The 15436-nt window shown below is 42.5% G+C and overlaps 1 protein-coding gene across 2 annotated transcripts in view; it reads right to left on the bottom strand.

The window, feature by feature from the left end:
- The window catches only part of SLC10A7 (solute carrier family 10 member 7), a 182338-nt gene that overhangs the window by 30200 nt on the left and 136702 nt on the right, over positions 1-15436 (bottom strand). For both annotated transcript variants that reach the window (XM_015422925.1, XM_015422926.1), the window contains 2 exons: positions 4866-5031; positions 967-1018 (listed from right to left, as the gene is read on the bottom strand). In XM_015422925.1, the coding sequence (XP_015278411.1) occupies positions 967-1018; positions 4866-5031 (218 nt within the window). The remainder of the gene's footprint in view (positions 1-966; positions 1019-4865; positions 5032-15436) is intronic.

The raw sequence follows: 15436 nt of genomic DNA, 5'->3' as shown, positions 1-15436 counted from the left end.
GCGGGGAGAGGGTCAGGCTGCAATAAGCATGGGAAGCTTGGGCCTGCCCTGGCCTGCTGCCAAGGCTATCCCAGAGGCCAGTGAGGGCTGGGGGTGGGGGTAACCAAAATGGTCATTTAAGATGCTGTGCTGCCCTGGGTCGCCCTCTTTGCTGTGTGGATTTCTGCCCACCCACCCCTCCCAATTTTCTTGTTACCACTGTCCATGGGGGATATCATGCACGGTTTATCCTCCAGTTAATTGTTATGCTTATCACAATAGGGCAGTATTAGCATTTTCTCAGGAAAGCCTGCCTGTGTGCCCATTTTCCTGAGTTTGGGGATCCCCTTAAGGGATCTTGGGCTGAGGGTTTCGAGGGGCGTACTCAGCTTGGCAGCTGCCAGGGTTTACCCTCACACTCACTCAGCAACTGTCGGGGGCTACCCAGTTGATCAGGTGGCAGGGGAGACAACTTAGTGGTGATCGTCTTTGCAGGATCCAGCATCCCATGGTTACCACAACACCAACCAGTGTGATGGGGTGGGCAGGAGATCATTGACTGCCAGGTGGGTCAGTCAATGTCCAGGAAACAGTTCCCCCATGCGGTGCCAAGGCTTCTTACAACTGTAACCGATAAAGCTGTGGCCAATTTATTCCAAGGTGGGTTGTGTGTGTTTTATTCTAACCTGGGTTGTAAATGGGGTGAATGGAGCATGGGGTATAAGGGAACCCCCCTTCACCTTTCGGTCCCCTTTCACACACCCTCCCCTTGGTGCTGGGGCTGCAAGTAGTGCAAGAGATCTTCTGCAAACCCACAACTGTTGCTTTTTGCAAGCTTCAGTGTCTGCGGGAAACTACAACTAACCACCAGGCACAAATTTTGAGAGCTCCATTTAAACCACGGAACAGACTACCCCCCCTCCCACACACTTTGCTCCCCCACACTTCTGTTCAAATACATAGAGCATTTCTATTGTGGTTACGTACCTTGTAGAAAAAAAGAACGTTAACAGCATGAAGCCCAACTGAATCGAAAATACTGAAAGAAACATTAGTTTGAAAAGGATTAAATTAATGTGCAATGTATGAAGGCACCTACAAATATGTATTTTAAATGCACATCCATTTCTCAATTGGAAATAAAATGTTTATTTTGTGATGAATCAAGAATGACACAAACGTGTACCTATGTTTCTGAGGCAAGTAACAGATTAGGCAGCTGACGTTCCTAACCACATAACCATAGTACAAAACAATTGTCATACCTCTGAAACATTATAAAATACTGATTTTCTCTTGTGGGGAGTGGGAAATCAGTTTGTGTTTCATAGATTACAGCAAAGCTTTTGACTGTGTTGATCAGGAAAAGTTATGGTTGATTTTAAAAGAAATGGGTATGCCGCAACATCTGAGTGCAACTATATACTATGGACAAGAGGCTACTGTTAGGACACGATATGGAGCAATGGAATGGTTTCCAATTGGCAGCAAAACTGACTAAACTGACTATATTGTACTTTGGTCACATTATGAGAAGACAAGAGTCACTGGGAAAAACAGTAATACTAGGAAAAGTTGAAGGCATCAGAAAAAGAGGAAGACCCAACATGGGATTGGTTGACTCAATAAAGAAAGTTATGTCCCTCAGTTTACAAAACTTGAGCAAGGCTGTTAATGATAGGATATTTTGGAGGTCATTATTTCATAGGGTCACCATATAGCAGAAGTGACTTAACAGCACTTCACACACACACACACACACACACACACACACAAAGGGAAAATAATTACATAGGAGTTAGAAGTAGCTCTCACATTGAAAAAAGGAAACTGAAGGAAATAAGAGCATAAACATTAAATTATTTTCTTGTATGTACTTTATATGGGAGCTGCGGTGGCTCAAGTGGTTAAGACGCAAATAATTACATAGGAATTAGAAGTAGCTCTCAGATTGAAAAAAGGAAACTGAAGGAAATAAGAGCATAAACATTAAATTATTTTCTTGTATGTACTTTATATGGGAGCTGCGGTGGCTCAAGTGGTTAAGACGCTGAACTGCAGGCTGTGGAAGGTCAGTAGTTCAGCAGTTCGAGACCCGAGTGTGCTGCATGACGGAGTGAGCTCCCGTCTCAAGTTCCAGCTCCTGCCAACCTAGCAGTTCCGGCCACATGACCACCGAAATGTCTTCGGACAGCGCTGGCTCTTCGGCTTGGAAACGGAGATGAGCACCGCAACCCTACAGTCAGATTCGACTGGCTTTTGAGCAAGGGAACCTTTACCTTTCTTACTTTATATGACTATAAAAGGTAAAGGTTCCCTTGCTCGAAAGCCAATTGAATCCGACTCTAGGGTTGCGGTGCTCATCTCCGTTTCAAAGCCAAAGAGCCAGCGCTGTCCGAAGACATTTCCGTGGTCATGTGGCCGGCATGACTAAACACCAAGGCGCATGGAACGCTGTTACCTTCCCACTGAAGTGGTACCTATTTATCTACTTGCAATTTCTTGCTTTCGAACTGCTAGGTTGGCAGGAGCTGGAACTAGAGATGGGAGCTCACTCCGTCATGCGGCACTCGGGTCTCAAACTGCTGAACTACTGACCTTCCACAGCCTGCAGTTCAGTGTCTTAATCACTTGAGCCACCGCAGCTCCTGTATATGACTATACTATGATGATTAATAGAAAAGGGATAACAGACAGTTTGGTTGTATTTTAAAGTGTTAATAGGTATTTAATTTGGGGGAGGGGGAAGGCTATTGAAACCATCATACAGTTGGGGCTGGTGTGGTGCACTCATTAAAAATACACTTAACACCTTCCTATTAACCATTAAATAAAACTACCTGAACATAAAACTAAATGGGAATTTGTTCAAGGGAACTGTTCCTTTCATCTGACAGAAAGGTGATATGCATGGAAGTTCATGCAATGTCACCTACAAGGGCTCATCCAAAATACACATATTCCTTGGCCTAGTGGAAGGAAGAGGACTATTTAGGGAAATAGGAGGTACACACAAGACAGCCTGTGCATATCAAGGGGGCGGGGAGAAGGGAAAAAACAGACCTAAGGAGATCCTTTTGCATTTGGGTGAGATACCCAAGGTATACAAGGTAATTACAGGCAAAAGCCCAAATATTTGTGAAGAATAAAAACAGAAGACCACTTAGAGTCACCCTCACAAGCCACTGAGCTGGCAAAGAGGAATTAGGGTGGGCTGGGATTGCTTCATCTATACAACAGCAGGGGTATTGTTCTGGCTCATATTTCCCCTCGTTCCCTGAACATTCCATGTCATGTAATGTGTGTGAAGGGTTTGCACCCCCTTTCGTATTACAGGAAACAATGAAGAACCATCAGGTTATATACAGCATTATGCAAAGTAAACATTCTGACACTACTCTGAACATTATTTAAATTAACTATAGAACAGTAGTTTCCAAACTCCTAAAACTAAAATTAAACAAAAAAAGGCTGCAACCAAGTTAAAAAATTCACCTTCAGTTTGGAAATATACATTTTCATTAACTGAAGATGCTGGGGATTGAACCTGTGGGCCATGGCTCCCCCCCCCCTTGAATATATGAAGCTGCCTTATACTGAATCAGACCATCAGTCCATCAGAATCAGTCTTGTCTACTCAGACTGGCAGCGGCTCTCAGCCAGAGGTCTTTCCCATAAACATTTGCTCATCATTCATAAGCTCTGCTTTTCATACTTAACTCTCTCTTTTTTTGGTCTTTTCTGCTTCCAGGAATGAAAACCAAAATCAGGTAAAACTCCCACAAGTGACTTTTATTGATATTTCATCCACCTGTTTCTTCCCAACAAAATTCAAAAGACGTCACCCCAGCAGCAGCAGACATTTTAACATGTAGCTCTTTCACTTAAACCTGTTCCACAAATAGTTCACCAGTGGGAAACTGAGACTCTTGGCATTAGTAGTTGTTAAAGTCTCAACATCATGTGATCTGTATTGTCCACAGAGATAAGATGAAGTTTCAAAGCTGATCATACTCAGCTCTGCTGTTTCCTGGTTAGGGATGAAAGACTAACCAGAGCCAAACAGGATTTATGTTTTTTGCCGTATCAACCAGTGTAGGCTCTCAGCTGAGAAGGACACAGAAGGATACTTGCCTTCACCCCTCTGCATACACAGATCAAAACTGGCTTCCCAAGTTCTCCCCTCATTTCTATATTTGGATTCTTAGGAGGAAGGCCCTGAATATTCTGGTTATTTTTACAAACTTTTTTTACTGTTTTATATTTTTCACTTGTTTTGTCAGCTGCCATGAAAACCAGCTGTGATTGAGGGGCAGGATTGAAATATTTTAAACACACAAATCTAGCTGAGCATTAGCATAACAAATCAACATAGGAAAACTGTTCCTGAGAACAAGTAGGATTGTTCTTCAAAGAATATATAATTTCTAAAAGGAACATATATCTTAATACAATCTATTCTGTTGAGGCTTTATCTATTGAATCTTAGTTTCATCATAAGAAAATAAAGTGCTATTTCATATCCCTAAAATCTATCTCAAGTATCAAATTGTACTGTGTTGCTATTGCACACGACACAGGGAGATTCACAGGGTTGGATCCAACCAGCATTTCCAATGGTGAAAAAGAGAGGGGGTGTCCCCTTCAATCACCCAAATAGGCTATGTTAGGGATTGTGAGATCTGCATGACCAAAAGCCACATGGGATGAGGACATAGCAGACAGGAGAACTGAATGAGATTGAACAAAACAGGTGATTGGATCCAAACCACGGTATAACTGTGGAAAGACACGATGAATCCAAAACTCTTGCCCAGAAGCACATCACTTCCTTAGCTCAGGACTCAGCAATTAAAGTAGATAACTAAAAACACATTGGTACTTACTTATGAAAACTATGATAATCAGGCTAAACTTATCAAGGTCAATATTTGGATTGGAGAAAGTATCACAGAATGTTGTGTAGATGATCATCAGGAGCACGCAGCTGCTGATAGCACCAAATGGAGGCTTCTTCCTCTCAAGCCATTCCTTGATGTATCTTCGGACAATCTGAAACACATGACGAAAAAAAAATCAACAGGTTGCCTCTTTTCAACATACCCAGGGAGCCAAGTTGGGCATCACAAAATGAATCTGACAGCGGAAAGACATAAAGAGAAGAGAATAATTTGGATGACGGCCACAGTGGATTTCAAAGCTTCCCTGCCACGTAACTCTTCTTCTGGGGAATTTAACATTTGTAGTGCAACTTCCACTGGGCGTCCATAATGAGAGTATATTTTCAAGTACATTCAAATCTATCCTTAATCATGCCAAATGTTCTTTGCTAGCTGTCACTGAGACATGCCCATTAAGCCTCCCCAAAGTTTTTCTCCTTTGCTGATACTAATGGATGTATGTAATTATCACAGTCCCCTTTGCATCAACAGACAATTCCAAGTGTAACTTTGGGAATCTTAAAAATCTGACATCTTCAGGAATTTCATGTGAGCAGATAATCGAAAGTGATCCATGAAACATTTAAATATTTAAATAGCTAGCGATGCACCAGAAGTTTTTAATTAAATTATAACTCATGCTTGAAAAGCAAAAGTGCATGTGTTGTGGGAGTTTAAATAATTCAGAGTCTGAAGATCTAGAGGGTTTTTTTTGTAAATCCAAAGACAAATGCCAGTTGCATGTATTCAGAACACCAGAACTGACACAAGGAGGGGATGAATAAGCCTACAATGCTTAGTGCAACTTTTTCAAATTCTGGAATTTGAAAACAAACTTGTTTAATCAATTTCCCCCTTCTTTTAAGAGTGAATGTAAATATAACATCAGTGTTCTTTCAAAAAGACAGGACAGATCCTTATAACATTTAGAGGCTTTTAACACCTACTATATTTGAACCATTTATATGGGTTGATCAATTAGGATACTGCTTTGCTACACTGTGGCTTCCAGAAGGCAGTGCTAGGAGACTGTTTCTCATCTCTGTGGGACTACTGCTTTGCAGTGGCTCTATTCCTACACTGTGGCTTCCAGGAGGCAGTGCTAGGAGACTGTTTCTCATCTCTGTGGGAGATTATCCTGCAGGGTTCTGCAGGTACTTTTAAAATCTCCTATCTTGTTTAACATCTTCATAAAACTGCTGGATGAGGAGATTTGGGGGTCTGAAATGTGGTATGTCTCCAGTATGATGATGACATTCAGATTTCTCTCTCTCTCTTGTCGGCATCATGTGCAATGAGGTACGTCCTCCTCCATGAATGCCTGCCTGAAGTCAGTAATGGGTTAGATGAGGATGGATAAACTGAAGCTTAATTCAACAAAGGGGAGATGCTGATGGCATGCAGCCCCATTGGATCCGTGCATATGGTTGGCAACAAGTCTGCAGGAAAGGGTCCAGTCTCATCAACAAAGCCTCAGTATTTGGAAACGGGCAGCTGAAGCTTTTCATGGCATCGTCCTGGTAAATAACATCACGTTAAGCCTCTATAAAAAAAAGAACACGGCACTTTTTCATTTGACATCTGTATCTTGGGAACATGCCTCTTCTTAATGGGATCACACTCCCCCGAGGTAGCAGATTCACAGCTTGAAAGTTCCTTCAGCTCCTGCTGATTCACCAACAGCAGGCCTTTTGGGAGGCAAATATGAGGCACCATATATGGAGCTTCCCTTGAAGACAGTTTAGAATCAGCAAGTGCAGGATGCTGCCTTTTACTATCTGGAGTTGTTAATAGGTCATGTGTTACACTAATTTTTAATAATCTATACAAGTTACCAAAAATTTCCTGGCTAAACTCAAAGTGACTTTTAATAACCCAACTAACCTGAATCTAGGATACTTTAGGGAATGCTCAGCATTTTTCAGTATTCAGTAGCACTAGTGTTATGGAGCTCATTCCTGACTGAGTAACATCTGTCAGGCCCACTTTACTGAAATCTGTAGACATGAGGTTAAAACCTTTCTTTTCCACCAAGTGTACTGATCCTGTAGTTGCCATTCTTTTTAAACGTATTAACTTTTAGTATAATTTTTTTTAAAATATGTGCATGTGTGTGTGTGCATGTGAGTCTGTGTGCACCTGGAAGTCATGGCGACCTCTGGTGACCAACCCCTACTGGGGGCCTGGAGGATATTCAGAGAGGCGGCTGAATAAAGCCTGCCCCTACCTCCTGCCTCTGGTATTTCAAGGAGGTCTCCCAACCAAGTACTTGCCAGAGTCGACTTTGCTTAGCTTTGGAGATCTGACGAGATTGGCTTGCCTGGGCTACCCAGGTCAGGGCGACTTTTAGTATAACATTTTGTTGATTGACATTTACCATAACATGATTTAAGGTTGAAGTTTGAGTGTAGTGGCATCTTTAAGACCAACAAGGTTTTATTCAAGGTATACGCTTTCGTGTGCACGCACACTTCTTCAGATACAATTAAATGGAAATTACTAGTCCATACATATAGGTAGAGGGTGAGCAGTAAATTAGCATACAGTATAATGAAGATGTTTAACAGATTCAAGGACCAAAGGTATGGACTGGTAATCTCCATTTCATTGTATCTGAAGAAGTATGCATGCACACGAAAACTTATACCTTGAATAAAACTTTGTTGGTCTTAAAGGTGCCCCACTGGACTCCAACTTTGTTCTGTTGCTTCAGACCAACACGGCTACCCACCTGAATCTATGATTTAAGGTTGTTTATTATTTTCTTGTAAGCTGTTTTAGGGGCCTTAAAGGCGACAAACATGGCATACAATTTAAATGCAAATAAATCAATTTACCCGAAAAAAATTGATACATTATAATGTTTTATGTTTTAAAGGGTGTATTAGACATGAAGGACATTACACAAGCCGTGACAAGCATTAATTTTTCAGCCATTACATTGCAAGATGACTCAGGAGATGCCCCAACAGATCGTATTACTGTAGTGTTTCAGAAGGAACATTGCAAGCTCACGCTGAAGGTTAACTTGAGGGTGGCCAGAGGTGTCATGAAACCTCCAAATAACAATACTATTAATGACAAACCTTCAACATGAGAGAGATTCAGAAAGTACCATCTTAGACTGCATACATGAAGAACAAAATCAAAGCAGCCCTATAACATTTTGAAAAACGAATGTACTGTTCAAAGTTCACACACAACAGATGCATAAAATTTCTCTTAGCAGAGACATATTGTAGAAAGTTAACTACTTAGAGACTGTAGGGAGGTTCTGTGGCTAAGGGCCATTTGTAACACATTTGGGTGCTGCTGTCCCTGGGAAAACTGGTACAAGTACTCTGTTAGACTACAGTGTTAGAGGGCCACTTAATTAATTGCATTTCTCTCCCGGCACAGAAGTCACAAAGTGTGTCACAGCATATATGTAAATAAATTATTAACCCCCATAAAAGAAGAAACTTCTTAAAGCAGCCACACTTACTTTCTCCAAATTCTCCAGTTCCAAGCTCATGAAATGCAACAATAAAAGAAAAGGTTTCTTTGAAATGGTCTCCATAGCCTCACCACTTCTTCAGCCCCTCCAACATTAAAATGAACAGTTGCTGGTCAAATGCTACAGAAATCCTTCAGGTTTATGTCAGGTGGTATCAGAACAAGATCCACGGGAAAGCATTTAGATTTACAAGTGGACATTCAGACACATTTACAGCCTGATGAAATATCAAGGCATAAGCTTTCCTTGATCTCAGTAGTTTTTTGAAGCCATAACATGTCCAGCAGAAAAGTTGCTCTTTTCTGTCACCTAATAGTTCACAGCACATAAATTGAAACAAACAGCAGCAGGATCATAGGGATGGCATGACACTTTGGGCTGAACTGACATTGGCTTTTTAAATTGAAGGCAAGTTCTTAAAAACCTGCTTATCTGCTTTAGGGGCGTGCACACAAAAAAAAGGTCGGGATTTTTCTGATTTGGATATATTGGACCCAAAAAAATTTGGGATTCCCAAAAAACCCTGAATTCTAATACCAGTATGGTATTCTGATTTTTTTGGAAATCCCATTTTTTGTTTTGCTCCATTATACCCTATGGGACCATTATAGTCAAAGGGGAATCTATCTGGGTATTGTTTATGGTAGAGGGACCAAAATTTCAGCATAGCTTCTGGTGCCTCTCCTCAAAATACACCCCCCCAAGTTTCAAAAAGACTGGACCAGGGGGTCCAATTCTATGGGCCCCCAAAGAAGGTGTCCCATCCTCCATTGCTTCCAATGATGGGAAAAAACTGCAAGCCCAACAGAACCAGTGCATGTAGAGTGCTCGGCAGAAGCAGTGCATATAACAAAGTGTCCGGCAAAAACAGTTCCACAGTTCAACAGATACAAGCAGAGGAGGGTGCAAGCACAGCACAGATAGTGCATGTACAGAGTGCCAGCAGAACCAGTGCATGTACAGAGTGCCCAGCAAAACCAGTGCATGTACAGAGCGCCCAAAGAATGTGCTCCCATTGATTTTATCCAATGGCAGATTTTAAGCCTCTGCAGTTAAGACGTGACCTAGATAGCAGTTCGAGACCCGAGTTGCCGCATGATGGAATGAGCTCCCGTCTCTAATTCCAGCTCCTGCTGACCGAGCAGTTCGAAAGCAAGAAATTGCAAGTAGATAAACAGGTACCACTTCAGTGGGAAGGTAACAGCGTTCCGTGCGCCTTGGTGTTTAGTCATGCCGGCCACATGACCACGGAAAGGTCTTCGGACAGCGCTGGCTCTTCGGCTTTGAAACAGAGATGAGCACCGCAACCCTAGAGTCGGATTCTAGCAAGGGAACCTTTACCTTTACCTAGATAGCCCAGGCTAGCCCAATCTCATAAGATCTCCAAAGCTAAGCAGAGTCAGCCCTGCTCAGTATTTGGATGGGAGACCACCAAGGAATACCAGAGTCATGACACAGAGGCAGGCAATGACAAATTACCTCTGGATGTCTCTTGCATTGAAAAACCCACAGGATCACCATAAGTCAGCTGGGACCTGACAGCAAGACACACCCTGGAGTCAGGGGAAGAAGCCGTACCATCTCCAAGCTTGTCTTAGCAAACTTTCAATCCCCAGTATTTCCAAACTTTCAGGGTGAAGTATATCTTAATATGTAAGTGGGGTTCCTCCACACAGAGGCTAGAATACTGTTAATGCTCTTTCCCCCCAACTACAGAACAGAAGCTGCTGCAGCTGCTGGGTTGAGTCCCCCACTAAGCTATATCATTGTATTATGGGAAGGATGCCTGAGGTGCTTGAAAGACTGAGGCTGGATTCTTCGAGGCACCTGACTTTGCACTGTCTGGGATGAGCACCAGAGAGGATTTTTAAAGTACAGTGAACCAATGCACCCCACACCCATGAAACACCCAGGGTTCGTGTGGACCTCCATGCTAATCTTTGCTTCTCCAAGCCACTATTAGACGTCAAATCAGATGACGGTAATTACGATAGTGCAAGTGCCTCTTGCCTAACTGTTTCTCTGTGTTGTCTGAGGTGCTGTCCAAAACAATGATAACAGAGACAAGCAGAGCCTGGCAGCCTTTTTTCTTTGTGAAGGGAAAGGAGCATGAAAAGAGAGAAGTATGAAATAAGCTTCCTTATACATTAAAGCATTTGCTTTGTCCGCAATGAACACTTTATGCTAAGAATACTATCATGTACTCCCGTACAGCAAGTAGAAGTGGACATGTGGTCAACCATTTGGCGGCATCCGAGGCCAATTATTTTTTATTTACATTTTTATATGTCATCTTTCTTATAACTTGTATATGAAAAGACCCTCTGTTCTCCTATCTATACCTTGTCCTTCCAAGGAGCTCCGAGTGGCATCTATGGTTCTACCTCTTCCATTTTACCGTCAGTATAACCTTGTGAGGTAGGTTAGGCTGCGAGGACCTGATTGTCCATATGCTAATCTGCTTTAGGCAGAGTGGGGATCTGCCAAGATCTCTCCATTCCTAGTGTGATGCTCTAACCATGTCGGCACTCTCAGATAGCTGTTTCGTCTGAGGATATAACTACGCATTACATACAGAACCCTGACAGACTTTTTTTCAGTAAAAATCACATCTGAGGGGAGTGATTTGGAGCAGAGAAGGGAAGGGGTACTTAATCCCTTCTCTGCTCACCAGTTATACGCATTTATATCAGGAACTGAGAACTTCTCAAGTCTGGAACTTTTTCCACTCTGTTCAATGCTTTGATCTATACCCCCCCCCAAAAAAGGCCATCCAATTTTCTAAATGAATTTTTCAGCTAATGATTCCAGATGCTCTGTCCTTTGGAGAGAGAGATCAAAACAACACAATGTTTTAAATATCAGTTCTGTTGTTGGCAGTTCATATGGTGATGAAACAACTGTTTCCTTAAAAAGGGGATGAAAAAAGACCATAACCTTGTTTTCTGGTGTCTTGATATTTTTCCTTGCTCTCTAACTTATTGATCCCTTAAATCATGATCTCTATGCATTATAGCTATCAATCTGTGTGATTATGAATTACATCTTGGACTATGAAAAATTACCAAGCAAATCAAAGTGTCCCTTTCTATTTAGGTTTACCTGAGTGGTACCCATGCTCTAGCACTTTATTTGAATTCCCAAAATTCAAACCTAATTTTAAAACTGCAGTTTTCTTAACATTAAAGCACTGTAAGACAACACCGTAAACAAAATCTTCCATGACATTTTTAGGGTGTGGTGTATATATATTTCTTCGTTTATCTTCCTATTGAGAATTCATCTGTCTGTAGTTAAAGTCAAGTGTCAGATAAGAGTGAACTATAGCATGAATGCTGTTAATCTGTCATATCAATTTTTCCAAGAAGCTTTTCAACGGTGTTGGCCTCCCAGAAGATTACTGTTTCTTCCTGCAATTCAGCTAAACTTTACCTATAAACAGGGCCACTTCTATATGGATTAAAACTATAAATAACTTTCAGCTAAAAATGTTTCCTAACAAAAACAGGTGGAGCTCTTTCTTTTCTTTAAATGATTAATTCTGCATAAAAATGTACCTTTAATCTCCCTTTTAAAATAATTCATTTTCCTTTTTCAGTTTAGACTGAAAGAAGAAGAAAAAGTAGCATTTTTTTGCATGTTCTATTTATTTGGATGAATTGTTTCAGCATAAATTGTGGTTTGTGCTGCTACAACAAATAGTGACTCCTAAGTCTGGTAAATGGAGAAAGACCTATTAATTCTGCCCTAACTTGCAATTTTACAAATATACACACAAACACACACCCTCTTTCCCATAGCTGAAGGTTTGCAATTTCAAACAAAACCCCCAGAAAATACAGGAAAATCTCATGCAAGCACACTTTTCCTTAAAATGACTGCAGCCTACACCTAATTAAAAGCCTCAGCAAACAGAGTAGCCTTTTAGCATCTCCTAAATACCACTACAGACGGTATCCCCATCTCCTCAGGGAGTTTCTTTGGGGTTGTCAACCTCCAGGTGGGGCCTGGAGAACTCCCACAATTACAACTTATCTTCAGAGAACAAGATTAGTTCCTTACAGCCAGTTTGGTGTAGTGGTTAAGTGTGCGGATTCTAATCTGGGAGAACTGGGTTTGACTCCCCACTCCTCCACATGCAGCTGCTGGGTGACCTTGGATCAGCCACCGTTCTCGCAGAGCTGTTCTCTCAAGCAGTTCTTTGAGAGCTCTTTCAGCCCCACCTACCTCACAGGGTGTCTGTTGTGGGGAGAGGAAGGGAAGAAGATTGTAAGCCGCTCTGAGTATCTGAGTGAAGAGTGGGGTATAAAGCCAATCTCTGCTTCCTCTGGAGAAAAATGCAGCTTGGCAACTCTATGGCATTATGCCCTGCTGAAGTACCTCCCCTCCCCAGGCTGCAATCCCAAATCTTCAGGAGTTTTCCAACACAGAGCTGGCAACCCAATGCTTGTTCCATGGAGTGGGCACTATGACAGCTACCCTAAGCAGAAGAACAACTACCAGGTAGCAGCCTGAGGACTATAACTGGAGTAGTGTTTGCTCTTCACTATACCCTTACATGGTACTTATCTATTGTCCTGAGGGGCAAAAGGAGTTGTATAGATAGTTGGTATTGTGGTCAGGACTGGCCCAAGGATTTGTGGCACCCTAGGTGAACTATGGGCACAATGAGATGTTACTGTATCCTTGTGGGTAACTCAGGAACACTGCCACTATTTTAGATTTGAATACAAGCCATTTAAAAATGCTATGAGGGTTTGATCCTGATTGGGCCTTGGAGCATGGAGGAACCAAGGGCTCTTGCACCCCCCAGCACCTTTTCAAGTGCTGAAACAGCCTCCCTTCCAACAAGAGTGCTGGGTCCCACCGCACTGTGGGCCCCATCAGGATCGAGCCCTTGCAACATTTTTAGATGGATCACATTCAGCTCTAAAATGGTGGTGGTGTCCCTGGGTCAATTAACAGGGATGCTGTAACATCTAATTGTGCCCTATGACTTTAGTGCTCCCCCACCCAAACCAGAGAAAAATATTTGATATTTTTGTTTAACAGATGTCACTTTTTTTTTCAAATAAAGGAAAAAATTACACTTCCATATTACTTGATGCTCCTTAAAACCTGGCACCCAAGGTAACCACCTAGTTCAGCTATATGATTAGGCTGGCCCTTGGCTGTGCTAACTCCTAGCTCCAAATCATTAGTGAACAAATTAAAAAGCACTGGACCCAGTACTGAGCCCTATGGTACCCCATTGTTTACCACCCTCCACTGTGAAAATTGCCCATTATATTCACTCTCTTCCTATTAATTAGCCAGTTTTAGATCTACAAGAGGACCTGTCGTTTTATCCCATGACTATTGAGCTTACTTAGGAGCCTTTGATGAGGAACTTTATCAAAAGCTTTCTGGAAGTCTACATGTTTGTTCACCCACTTGAAGAACACTAACAGGTTAGTGAGACAAGATCTTCCCTTACAGAACCCATGCTGAGCCTCAATAGCTTTTGTTCATCAAAAAGGAGTCTGTGGGATTGCCTTGAAGTAGTTTATGTCATTTCTCCAAGGTCAGGAACAGAGGTGGTATGAGGGTAAAACCGTGAAATCCCTTGATATGCAGAGTCCCTCAGGGGACAATTCTCTCTCCAATGTTGTTTAACATCTATATGCGCCCCCCTGCCCAGCTGGTGCGGAGTTCTGGGCTAGGTTGTCATCAGTACGCAGATGACCCAGTTGTATCTGTTGATGGATGGATGGACAGACACCACTCCAGTTACCTTGGCCAAGGGACTGGAGGCTGTGGCTGGATGGCTAAAACAGAGCTGGCTAAGTCTAAATTCAGCTAAGATGGAGGTTCACTGGCTGGGGTTTTTTTTTTTCAGGGTTAGGGTGCCAACTCCCACCTCTTGACAGTATTTCTCAAACACTGCTACCGACTGTCAAGAGCCTGTGTGTGTTTTTGGATGCCTCCTTATCAATGGAGGCACAGATCACAGATGTTGCTAAACTGGCATTTCTTCAGCTACGCCAGATCAGACAATTGCCCCCTTCCTGTCTCGCTCTGACCTAGTTACAGTAATCCATGCAACAGTCACTTCCAGGCTAGACGACTGTAACTCATTCTACACAGGGCTACCTTGAGACTGACCTGAAAACTACAGCTGGTCCAGAATGCAGTGGCACAGGTTCTTACTGGAACCTCCCTGACAGCACACATTCAACCAGTGCTGCACGAGCTGCATTGGCTCCAGGTTGAATACTGGATCAGGTTCAAGGTTTTGGTATTAACCTTTAAGGTCGTAAATAGTCTGGGACCAATGTATCTACAGGACCGCCTCTCCTGGTATACCCCCCAAAGAGCATTAAGCTCGGGGAGGGGGATCTACTGGTGATCCCTGGCCTGAAAAACATCCAGCTGTCCTCAACCAGAGCCAGGGCTTTTATGACCCAGGCGCCGACCTGGTGGGATTCTCTGCTGAACGATATTCATGTTCTGTGGGACTTAGCCCAGTTCTGCAGGGTGTTGAGAAATGGACTAATTTATGGTTTTATATCTGCTACACACGCAACACATGGACTGTGAACACATCTGTATACCATGAGCCAAAGAAAGCTGTTTGCATCACCTACTGTGAGAGACTTCAAATAGGGAACACTTGCCTGCATTTTATGTTAATATAGCTTGCACACATTCAGCTCAAGGCATTATGGGTAGAAGAAGCACATGTTAGCCATTGTGAGCAGAACAACAACCAAGAAGGAGGAATTCCCCCATTACTGAAAAGACGAGATGTCATGCAGGACACGGACCTGATCTGCCTCTGTATTGCAAGTTTCCTGTTTATGCCTGGGAAGGCCAAGATTCATCTGTACTTCAAAGAGGATACAGGAAGCCGACATTTCACACCTGGCCAGATGGTATTCCATGAGATAGAGTGTAGTATTTCAAATATTGGCCCAACCCATAGAATACCTGCCCCTTTTCACATGCACCAATCGGGAAAGTCATGGGATGGACTTGTAAG

Source organism: Gekko japonicus, unplaced genomic scaffold (genome assembly GCF_001447785.1).
Source record: "Gekko japonicus isolate JY-2015 unplaced genomic scaffold, Gekko_japonicus_V1.1 scaffold110, whole genome shotgun sequence".
Lineage (NCBI taxonomy): Eukaryota > Metazoa > Chordata > Lepidosauria > Squamata > Gekkonidae > Gekko > Gekko japonicus.
This window is presented reverse-complemented; position numbering and strand designations above follow the sequence as displayed.